Source organism: Chionomys nivalis, chromosome 22 (assembly GCF_950005125.1).
Source record: "Chionomys nivalis chromosome 22, mChiNiv1.1, whole genome shotgun sequence".
Classification (NCBI taxonomy): Eukaryota; Metazoa; Chordata; class Mammalia; order Rodentia; family Cricetidae; genus Chionomys; species Chionomys nivalis.
In genome coordinates this window covers 54,413,796-54,425,925 of record NC_080107.1, presented here as the reverse complement: position 1 = coordinate 54,425,925, position 12,130 = coordinate 54,413,796, and the positions used below count along the sequence as shown (strand labels likewise).

Here is a 12,130-nt window from a genome sequence, read left to right as displayed (position 1 = left end):
CTTACAAACTTACCTTTACCTCCACTTAGTGGTTTTAAGTAGAGTGCCAAATTTTCAACACATTTTTTTGCCACTTCATAGTGTTTATTCTCACCTAGATTACTTAATTTTATCGATTGATGATCTGGCACCTAAAAAATAAAAAAATTGTAGCGATGCATTCATTCAGGTCATGCAACTTCTCTTTATCTGTCTGCTAATAGTCTTGGAGAGTATAAAATTGTTATACAGATACTATATGGAAGCCATTTAAGTGAACTTAAAATGAAGCTGGAAAGTTAACAGTAGTCTATCAATGTTAATCTTCATACATACCATTTAGTACTAACTTCTACATGAGTCTACCTATTAAATTTATATATTATGATCTATACCCCCTTGACAGAATGTAAGTACCAGAAATGTAGTAACTCAATGATCAGAAGTCCCAACTAGTCCATGTGAGGCCCTTGGTTTAATCCCCAACACCAGAAGAAAAAAAAAGTGGTAAACTTCATACCAATTTCCGTATCTGTAAAATGATGACGATATGTTTCGTAATGTTATTATGAAAGTTTAATTCAGTAAAATACTGACATTTATAGAATATTTCTCATGTGTTTATACTATGGATCTATCAATAATCAAAAGAAAAAATGTCTGCCTCAAAGAGTTTATGTTACAGAGGTTAAGAGGCAGCCAATAAATACATACACACATACACGAATACTGTGTTAGAAGGAGATCTATGAAACTACACTGCAAGCACAAGTAGAAGAAGAACCATGGAGAGAGCTGGAGAGGTGGCTCGGTGCTTAAGAGCCCTTGCTGCTGTTCTATATGACCCAGGTTCAGTTCCTAGCACCTATGTTGGGCAATTCGTAACAGCCTGTAACTCCAGCTTCAGGAATCTAACACCTTCTTTGGATCACTTGCATGCATGTGTGACATAAATAAAGATAAGTATTTGGGGTTGTGACATCCCTACATATAGACATATACCTAGACAGACACATTTACACAATTAAAAATAATAAAAATAAACTTTAGAAAATAAAGAACTGGAAAAGCATGGCAATTTACTAACTTCCTGTAGAACTGTAAACATCTGAAAATACTTAAAAGTAGAGAGAGGGGAATTATTGTAGATAAAGATATTTTAAAAATCCCTATGCATTAATATATATAGCATATTTGAGAACTCCAGCATAGCTAGAGATAGGGAAGGGATGAACCTGAAAAAAATGTATGTCACAATGCACAGATGCAGAGACTATTTTAAGCACTACAATAATAGATTTATTCAGAAAGAATACTAAGACTACTTGAGCTAGAGCAGTCTGACAGTAGGTAGTATTATTGTAAAAAGCAAGTATTTTACTGGCTCTTAAAGTGCCACTGTTGTCAAGAGAGAACAGTATTCTATGATATATTGGGGAAAACATGGTATGCTGCCAATTAAACCATGACACTATTGATTATGGAATCACCGCCAAGCTTGATTTTAAAACAGTGAAAATAAGACTTTGAGCATTAAAAGAACAACATCAAAAAGAAATGAATATAGTGAATTATTAAATTTCCTGAATAAGCCAGGAAGCTTTTCATAAAACTGTAAACTCCATGCTTTAGGTAGTTTTGGGTTTGTTGTTTTGTAGATGCTATTTCACTTGGCTTTTTAGAGATAGTCTCCCTATTTGGGCCACACTGACACTGAACTCTTATCTTCCTTCCTGGAGCACTGCCACTAGTCTCTTGCTTAATATGTAGTGTGTCATGCATGGAATTACATCTTCTCTTCTGTAAGTAGGGGTAATATGTACCTAAACAGCTAAGAATTAGAAATAACAAGAAATAACATTCAGAACATTTACTCTCATACGTACAATTGAACAGACCCTAATGAAACAAAAGTTATTTATCAAAAATAATTCTTTTTTTTTTTTGAGACAGGGTTTCTCTGTAGCTTTGGAGTCTATACTGGAACTAGCTCTTATAGACCAGGGTGGCCTTGAACTCACAAAGATCAAGAGGTTTGCCTCTGCCTCCCGAGAGCTGGGATTAAAGGCGTGCACCACCACTGCCTGGCAAATAAAGGTTCTGGCTATCATTCAATGAAATTATATGTGAAAAAGTCATTGCGTAACATACAGGAGAATAAGATGCTGCACAGAAATTGTTACTGATACAATTTATTTTCTCATTTACATATCCAACTGACAGTAACATCCTAAACCAATTAAAGTTATAAAAGATACCAACAAAGTCTCTACCTTAGGGCTATTTAAACCTTTGATTATATTTTTCACATGACTTAATGAATAAATACTGTATACTCATATACAAACTGTTGCTTAACAATCAAAGCACTTACATACATAAATTTTGGCCTTGGTATTGAGAAAACAAAGAAAGATATAATTGTAATGTGATTCATTATTTTGTATAAGAATTTATAGCATTAAGCCGGGCGATGGTGGCGCACGCCTTTAATCCCAGCACTCGGGAGGCAGAGGCAGGTGAATCTCTGTGAGTTCGAGACCAGCCTGGTCTATAAGAGTTAGTTCCAGGACAGGCTCCAAAACCACAGAGAAACCCTGTCTCGAAAAACCAAAAAAAAAAAAAAAAAAAAAAAAAAAAGAATTTATAGCATTAAAACAACTCACAAAAAGTAAATACACTGATATGTTCTAGGTTTCAACTACCATTCAACATACACTGTACTGGCTAATAAACTAATTTTGACAACTGACTATACTAAATCAGTAAAAATACTGGACACTTACCTGGGCTCCAACTAACTGAAGAAGTGCAAAGTTGACAGGGAGCACATCAATGTCTGTGTTTATGGCAGTTTGGTCAAAAGGACACGCTTTTCGGTGAAGTTTATTCAAGCAGGTCTTGCAAACTGTATGCGAACAACCTAAACTGATGGGTTTGTGCACATTCTCATCAAATTCATTATAGCAGATTGGACAGGACAGAAACTCTGTCCATTGAGCTGCCTGTACAGGCATTGTGGAAGCTGATGCTCGAGTTAGCAATCTAGCATATCATTATTTTGCTGTGTAGTGTTTTATAAGCTGCAAATGGATAAAAGTAAGAATTAATGATATATTTATTAGTCACTCAGTTAACTATTAAAATCAACTACTAACAGTGCAGAACCTGAAACATTTCTGAATATAGGCTTTAGATGTCTGGATAACAATAAACAACAAAACTATATGTTGAATTAATTTTGAAAATTTACCCAGAAACAATTTGTTAATATGATTCCTTTCAACTAAACTCTGATTGCTCATGTAATAATAAACAAAATTGTGTATTTCCTTAGTGACCAAAAACATATTTTCACATTATAATTTTTATTACATTTAATGTTTTTATTCTGAACAAATGTTTATGTGGATGTATGCAGGCCCATTCATGCCATGGCATTCTAGTCAGTTTTCTCCTTCTACCATGTGGAATTTGAGGATAGAGCACAGGTCATCCACTGGGTTTGGCGATAAGTATCTTTACTATCTCACTTGCCTTCCACATTCTGTCTTAACAAGAACTACTAGACTTAAAGTTTCAAGTGTTTTCCTTGGATAACCACTACCTAAAAATATACTGATATGGCTTACTAGCTAGTAAGCTTCAGAAACTATTGACCAAAATAACACTATAGGGATAGGGATGTAGCTCAGTCATACATATAGTGTCTGCTCAACAGGCTGGAAGCCCCGATTCAATTCCTAGCACCACAACCATCACAACAAACAACACTATCCACTTCAGTGTGAAAATGTCACCTTGGCACCTGAAGGAAGAAGTCTATGATTAGGATGTGCCTCAGAAGCTAAGTGAGTTACTGAAAATCTACAGCCAAGACTGTGATGACAGAGGTGTCTGTTGCCTATAAATAAAAGAATGATGCTAAACTAAAGCAAAGAAAATATTGTCTAGGTCATTAATATGGCTCAGCAGGTAAAATCACTTGCTGCTAAGCTTGACAAGCCATGTTCAAGCTCTAGGACCAAACTGTGGAAGGAGAGAAACAATTTTCACAAGTTTTCTATGAACATGAGCGTTACATGCAACTCACCCCTGACAAAGTAAAATGCAAAAATCCCCCAAGCCAAAAAACTATCTACAATTTTTTTGTCATCGTTCATTATAATACTTTGGACAAAAGTGTGTATCTGTATCCAAACCTTGCCAAACCCAATAGAGCTGGCTTAGAAAAAGAAAACATTATTCATTTCAAATAATTCTAAGCAGAAAAAAAGCAAAATATAAAATTTCTATCTTTGCATTGATTATAGTAGGCACATAGAAAAATAACTAAAAGGAAATAATCTTATGTATTTTCTTGTTTAATAATTGCATAGCATTTAGTATAACTCATAAAATTTCAATATTTTCCAATTTAAAACTATGCCAGGTGGTGGCACATGCCTTTAATCCCACCACTCGAGAGGCAGAGGCAGGAGATCTCTGAGACCAGTGTGGTCTACAGTCTGATATACAGAGCAAGTTCCAGGACTGTTACACACAAAAACTTTGTCTTTGAAAAAGAAAAACAAAAAACTTATGTAAGTCTGACAAAGGCCATCAGACAAACAACAAATCTAGGTATCTAGAGTAACTGAACAACCAATACCTTATTTCATACAAATGTTCACCTACTAAATACATAAGACATACAGAATACTCGTTGCTTGAAAGAGTAATCAGCATCAGGCAAGAGGAACATGTAACAATGAGCACTACCCCAGCACCCCAAGAGGCAAACAAACAAACACTCTAGTGGCTCTTACTGCAATATTAAAAAAAAAAACCCTAAAATTACTTGGTAAACATAAATTACAGGTCTTACTATATTAAAAAAATCCCATACAATGAACAAATTTTCATAAACAGCTCTAATGCAGAAAAGTATTACATATTAATATCAACAATATATTTTCTCCTAAGCAACTCAAAAATTTTAAGTTATTATTTTTACACTTTAGCCTTAAATTTCCAAACTGATTAGAGCTACCAATCTAAAACTATCCAGTCTGCTTCCAACTTTAGTGATTGGCAATAAGCAGGTGAGCAAATCCTCCCTGAAACTAACATATTAGATGTTCTGTTTTCTGGCTGCAGAATTATAAATCCAGGCAAAAAGATGAATTTCATTTTAAATCTACAAGTGGAGCTTTGAATTAGTAACACAAAGTGATTTTTTTTCAGACAGATACTAACTCTGCTGAGTTAGGCTGCTGGACAACAAAAGACAAAGTCTCCTTAGTTTCCCAAGACCATTAGGACAGTACTCCACATCCATCTGACAGTCCTGCAATTATATATGTACACACACGCACACACACACGCACACAAACACACACACCAGAGATTCTAATACTGTCGACAAGTTTAGTTCATATTTAGAAACTACATAAATGCCTTTAAAATGCATTGAAAAGAGGTAAACCAAACTTTGACAATAACTATTGAGTTCTTCCCTTGCTGTTTGCCAGACTCTAATAGTAAATTTATGAACTAAACTTTCCTTATAGGATATGATTTGATTTCTAAGAATGTTTTCCTTCAGTACTGTAATCAATAAATTCTGGTTACACAAATTAGAAATTAAGATTTTATCTAAAATACAGAAACTTGCATAGCCCATTAAAATATTTAATTAGTGACAAAATTGGAATTTCAATTCTCAATTAAAGAGAGTTTTTCTTCTGGTTTTTCAAGACAGGGTTTCTCTGTATAGACCTCAAATTCATAGAGATCTGCCTGTCTCTGCCTTCCGAGTTCTGGGATTAAAGATGTGTGCCATCATGCCAGGCAAAAAGAGCTTCTTAAACTTATGTACAAAATACTTTAACAACTACCCAAAATAATAGATATCCTATTATTTTTATATTTTTAAGAGAAGTATATAAATTAACAATGAAGAGATAGGCATATTAATTTATAGAACTTTTAAGCTTATAGTGATGCATTTTAACAATGACTTGACGCAGTGAGTACCTATTAATATGCTGTTAACATTTATAGTGACTATAAATATAAATGCTGTTAACATTTATAGTGACTAGATGCACTTACTCCTAAATATACTTCCCAAATTGATAGAAAACGGATTAGAAAGACCAAAAGTCTAGATACCTACAGAGATTGAGAAAATGTACTTATTTTTGCATTAACTAATTTTAGTAACTAGTTTTAAAAATTGAAAAAAGTGTAAGTTAAAGCACAAACAGAAAAAGGCTAAATTAGAGGCAGAACCTGAAACAGTCTCAGATCCTTGTTGTGAATACAAACTTTTTATGATATACAAGAGTAACAGACTTGCCAGGCGGTGTTGGTGCATGCCTTTAATCTCAGCACTCAGGAGGCAGAGGCAGGCGTATCTCTCTGAGTTCAAGGCCAGCCTGGTCTACAAGAGCTAGTTCCAGGACAGGTTCCAAAAGCTACAGAGAAACCCTGTCTCGAAAAGCCAAAACCAAAACCAAAAAAAAAAAAAAAAAAAAAGAGTAACAGGCTTGTCTTATATCTGTAAATTACAAACTTCTTTACCAAAAAACAAAACAAAACAAAACAAAACAAAACAAAACAGCATACCAGCTAAACACTTTCATTTTATGTTATTTATATTACATAATCAGATCAGGACACAACACAGAGTAGAGAGTGTATAGGCCTTTTTCACTGCATTATGTTAACACATAATACTTTATAATTCTGTTTACAAAAATATACACTTAGAAGTCAGTTCTGTTACTTTAAAAAAAATTAATTATATTTGAGTACTATAAGCTACTGCAATGAACTACACCAGTACTTTCCTATATAGAACATATCAAAGTAATTAGCTTTGATCAGGGATGTGGCTCAGTGGTGGAACACTTGCCTAATGTTTGTGAAGCTTTAAATTCAATCCCCGGTACTGCAAAACAAAACAAAACAAAACACAGCTTTAGATTTAAAATCATACTGTAAGCATCAGAAGTATAATGTAAGACTCAACCTAAGAAACAAGCAAACACTAATGGAAATAACCTGTAAATTCTATGGCTCAGCACTCAAGGACAACAGAGTTTGGAGAAAAGAGAAGCTGTATCACAATGTCAAAAACTACTATTTTGTTTAAAGCTATGAGATAGATGAGATCAATTTTAATCCTCAAATTAGGCTTGAACCAAGTATTTTAAAATGAGAGAACTTTCAATGCACTCTAATAGGAAAAAAACCCAACTTAAACTAACGAAGTTCTACTTCTTTAGTGATGGCTAGATTTGAAAGAATACTTTGTGCCAGGCAGTGGCGGTGCACGCCTTTAATCTCAGCACTCGGGAGGCAGAAGCAGGCGGATCTTTGTGAGTTCGAGGCCAGCCTGGTCTAGAAGAGCTAGTTCCAGGACAGGAACCAAAAGCCACAGAGAAACCTTGTCTCAAAAAATCCAAAAAAAAGAAAAAAGAAAAAAAATACTTTGTGACAAAACTTATTATGTGTTCTGACACTAGATAACCTTATCTTTCTTATTACTAGAATCCTTAGCCCTCGAATTATTTTGACGCTAAAAGGATACCATCATAAGTTTTTGGTTCTTCATGTATTTAGTTATTGTATCCCTGCATTGCAGTTGACCCTTATAAGTACTAAGGAAGTTCAGGGGAAGAGTATAGCCAAGTTCAAGGCTAGCTTAGCCTACATAGTGAGTTCCAGGCCAGCCTGGGTTAGAATGAGAGCCTGAATCAAAAAACCAAAAAAACTATAACAATTTCTGATTGTCAAATTTTAAAAAATGTCAGCACTTGGGAGGCAGAGGCAGGTGGATATCTGAGTTCGAGGCCAGTCTGGTCTACAAGAGATAGTTCTAGGACAGGCGCCAAAGCTCACATAAAAACCCTGTCTCAAAAAACAAAACAAAACAAAAAGTATTAAAAAAGGAAAAAGAACATAGATGAATCAATTTTAGTGTTACATTTTATATAATTAAGTAAAATATCATTTTAACCTGTAATTATATAAAAACTTAAAATATTAAAATGTTTTAGAATTTTCAAATAAGTCTTTGAAACGTGGTATATATTTTGCACTTAACACATTTCAAGTCCTTAGTTGTTACATGTGGCTGCTATCAGGTAGTAAAGGTAAATCTAGACTACAAATGATTATAAGGTAATACTCAAAATGTAATTTTTATTAAGAATTTTGAGTTAAAAATCACATTTAAGGTTCTAATGGAATTAGAAAACTCGATCACAAAGATAAAATCGACAACACATGTGACTAGATGCAATTCATTTTTAATTTCCAATTAGCTTTATTTTTCTGCAGACTTCCTTTCTCCAACACTAGGAAGTGAAACTTCAAGTCCAACCAAAAATAAGAAAGTACTTATTACAACTTTGTTACCAGCAGTCATGGTGGTATACTCCCTTAGTACCAGCACAAATGAGGCAGAGGCAGAATCAGCACTCACTGTGAGTTCAAAACCAGACTGATCTACATAGTGAGTTTCAGGACAGTCAGGGCTACGAAGAGGGGACCTTGTCTCCAAAACAAAACAAAACAAATTAATAAACAAAACAACCTTGTTACAAATTTATAGCATTCTTAACCATCACACACAATGTTCTAGTTTTAAATATAAAATCCTGAGTGTAGGGAAAAATGCTTTTACCAACTAGAAGGAAGCAAATTACAAACACAAGAAGTGAATTAACAAAAACATGGATATTAAGTCTTCCTGCATGTCACACTAATCCAACAGTAACAGATAAGAGTAATTCAAAGGCTTCTCTAATGAACTAGATTGCAAATAGATTCTCAAAGAATAAAAGTCTGTTCAAATTATGGTATCAGCCTTTTCTAAACAAGACCGGGAAATAAATTTAACATTTTGTTCTAGCAATTTTCCAAACTCTGAAATTTGGGGAAACAAGAATCTCCGAATCAACAACAAAAGGGGGGGGGGGATGCCTTTAATAGGATGTGTTTAATGGCTTCTACTTTTTCAAGAATTGACTGTGTTAGTATGCAACTTAAGATACTGATGCTGAGGTCAGAACAGTGATGTAGGTTTTTGTTTTGTTTGGTCGTTTTTTAAAACCAGAATAAAGGTGGAAATTGGGGAATCTACAAAGTATTCTGGACCCACAAACTAAAACATTTGTTTCTTTCCTTCCGGGTCACATTATATCACTTTTGTGTGTCATTATTAGTTTTTTCAGGTAAACTAAAAGCTTTTATTGGAGCTTTAAAAGTGTGACTAATAAAAAAATGATACTTAGATTACTTATACACTTTATTTGGGATACAAAGTCACTAATCAAGGTAAGAAGAAATCACTAAAAAGGGTAGGTAAGAGGGCAGTAGGATTTAAAAGAACTGAGATAGAGCTTAAACAAAAATATAAACAGGTTGAGAATCACTGAATTTGACTACTGTATGTCTGTGATTACTTGTGACTATTTTGGTGTGAAGGCTGTGTCTGCCAGTATCTTAAAACTCTTGGCGATTTCAAGGATGGAAATGACAGCTACCCTTATCTTCTTTCTTCTTGAAGGCTAAGGACAGAGAAAAGTCCAGTTGTTTCTTTGAGAAACAAAGATGCTTCCTACCATTCTCCTAAGATGGTGGAAGAATCTCCTCAAGAGGCTTCCCCAAGGAAAATAAGACGAAAGAGGCAAAGAAAGCCATAACAGACTTCCCGATCTGTGCTTCATGCCATTGCTCCTAGTCACATCCCCTGCGCACCCTCTCTGGTCTAGCCATCTCCCTACAGGGAGGTTAAGCCTTCCCTGGGCATTGTTTGGCCAGGGTTCCTATTAACGCCAGGCAGATCGCCTCCACCATTCGTGCGCTGGGGTCTCGGTAAGCCCTGAGGCTGAAAGAGGACGTTATGAGGGCTTCGGAAAACCCTCTTCCTAACTAGGGTAAGCAAAAAGAAGGAAGCCGGCCTCTGCTCGGGTGGGCTTCTCAGTGGTCAGGGGGCATCCCTTTAGCTAGGGACGGTGGCCATTTGATTTGAGCGTTTCGCTTCTCATCAAAAAGCCCTACCGGAGCGAGGGGCTCTTCGGGGTCCGGGGTCCGCCGAGGGTCGGGTGCGGCCCGCGAGTCCCAACCCTCGGGGCACCGGCGGTCACCATGCACAGGCCGCCGGGCAGAGACAGCTCCCCGCCCCACCTCTGGGGACCGGACAGCGGGGCCGGGGCCCAGCCGCACCGTGCCCGCCCCCGCCCTACCTGAGGGGCCCGGGCGGGGTCGCTAAGGGCCGCTCCCGGGGACCCCGCGACGGCGCGGCTTGGCGACGGAGGCGCCTCGTCTCGCCGGGGCAGAGCTCGGCGGCGGTTTCAGGGCCTCAAACTCCATCGGGAGCTACAGGGACAGCCCCGTTGGCGGCGGCGAAGGCCGCGACGGGGCCTCCTCCTCCCTCCCTCCGCCTCCTCCTCCTTCTCCTCCTCCTCACCACGGAGGCGGACCTGGAGGGATCCCTACTTAGCTCTCGCGAGAAGATACTGTTCACATCCCGCGAGATTACGCAAGCCCGGGAGTTGGGGTGGAAGGGAAGCGTAGTGTCCCTCACCACTTAACTGCGCATTAGTCTCCCTCTGAAGAGCTACACCTTGGTCACATGACAAGGGAGCCCCGGAGTACTGTGGGAGATGCTGTGAGAAGTAGGCAAGCCAAAGAGACTTATGGGAAGCTCCCTGAACAACCATCTGAGCCTTGAGGCCAGGCCGTTTGTGCGGTTGAGCCAACGTTAAAACTTCCACCGGGAAAGGCTTATTGAGCAGATCCTATTGAACCCTTCTTGTGAGATACTGACCAGATTAGCAAATAATGTTCCAGGCTACAAAAACCAAGACCAAAGTGAAACGTTTGTTTACCTCATCTAAAATCCCAAATGCCTCAAAAAGGGGAAGGATCATAATTTGCAAGTTTTGGCATTTTGGCTCAGTACTTGTTAGAGAATTTATGTAAAATGGAAATTATCCTTTGTTCTAATAAATGAAGAAACATTGGGAATAAGGATGAGAAAAGCAACAATTATGAACTACTATATGCCAGACTTTATAAGTGATATAAGCATTTTAGTTTTACTTATAATTCACTTACCAAAGTACTACTAAAAGGTTGATATTGTGTAACCTTTGTTAATGATGTGCAAGTGAAGAATAGAGGTTAATGGTCACGCCTTGTAATTAAACTCGCATTTTCCAAAGTAAAATCAAATATTCGACAACAAAAAATCTGTGAATCTGTACATAAGCTAGAATATGGAAAAATGACTTTGATAAGGAGCCTTTAAAACACATGATTCATAAGCCAGGTGTGGTGTTGCATGCCTGTGAACCCAGAATTGAAAGACTGAGGCAGAATCATAGACTGGGCTGCACATCAAGAATTTTCATCTTCCCCAGTATTTGTACACACACACACACACCATAACCACAGCAACTCACAACTTCCTGAAAATGTAGCTCGAGGAGGAGATCCAAAGCTTCTGGCACTTACAACAAAGAACAGGGTTTTATTTTTATGAAAGATCCATTGGCCCCACAAATCTTTCTTACTTCCATTTATTATTCCTACTTTCATGCAATTATGTTATTCAAAACAGAAAATTTCCCATCAGGTGTACACTTTTGTATTTTCAACTGGACAGTGATGAGAAATTTTATATATACACATTCCTAACCTACGGTGTAGGTGTGCATTTTTCATTTTTTTTTTTTTTTTTTTTTTTTTTTTTTTTTTTGGTTTTTCGAGACAGGGTTTCTCTGTAGCTTTGGTGCCTGCCCCGGAACTAGCTCTTGTAGACCAGGCTGGCCTCGAACTCCCAGAGATCCGCCTGCCTCTGCCTCCCAAGTGCTGGGTTTAAAGGCGTGCGCCACCACCACCCGGCTGCATTTTTCATTTTATGCCCATTAGATATACGCTTCCATTTCACGGAAGAAAGATAAATTCCTCAAATGTGGAAAACTATATTTAAAGTAACAACTACATCTTTTCTTCCTATCATAATTTATCCCTGGCATTATGTTTGACAAATTGATTTCAAAATTTTATGTACATTGTCTATCTCCAAGACAGCTGGTATTCTTTGTGTGCTTAACTTTTAGTACAGAGAAAAAGAAACCAAGTAGCTATT

At 37.1% G+C, this 12,130-nt stretch overlaps 1 protein-coding gene across 3 annotated transcripts in view; it reads right to left on the bottom strand.

Annotated features, from left to right (window-relative positions):
- Rc3h2 (ring finger and CCCH-type domains 2) overlaps positions 1-10,457 on the bottom strand; it is a 59,518-nt gene extending 49,061 nt beyond the window's left edge. For 2 of the 3 annotated variants that reach the window (XM_057754548.1, XM_057754550.1), the window contains exons 1-4: positions 10,221-10,457; positions 6,881-6,916; positions 2,766-3,062; positions 14-131 (exon numbers count right to left, since the gene is read on the bottom strand). In XM_057754548.1, the coding sequence (XP_057610531.1) occupies positions 14-131; positions 2,766-2,996 (349 nt within the window). In that variant the 5' untranslated portion in view covers positions 2,997-3,062; positions 6,881-6,916; positions 10,221-10,457. The remainder of the gene's footprint in view (positions 1-13; positions 132-2,765; positions 3,063-6,880; positions 6,917-10,220) is intronic. The other variant, XM_057754549.1, reaches the window with a different exon arrangement.
- Between the last annotated feature and the right edge of the window lie 1,673 nt (positions 10,458-12,130).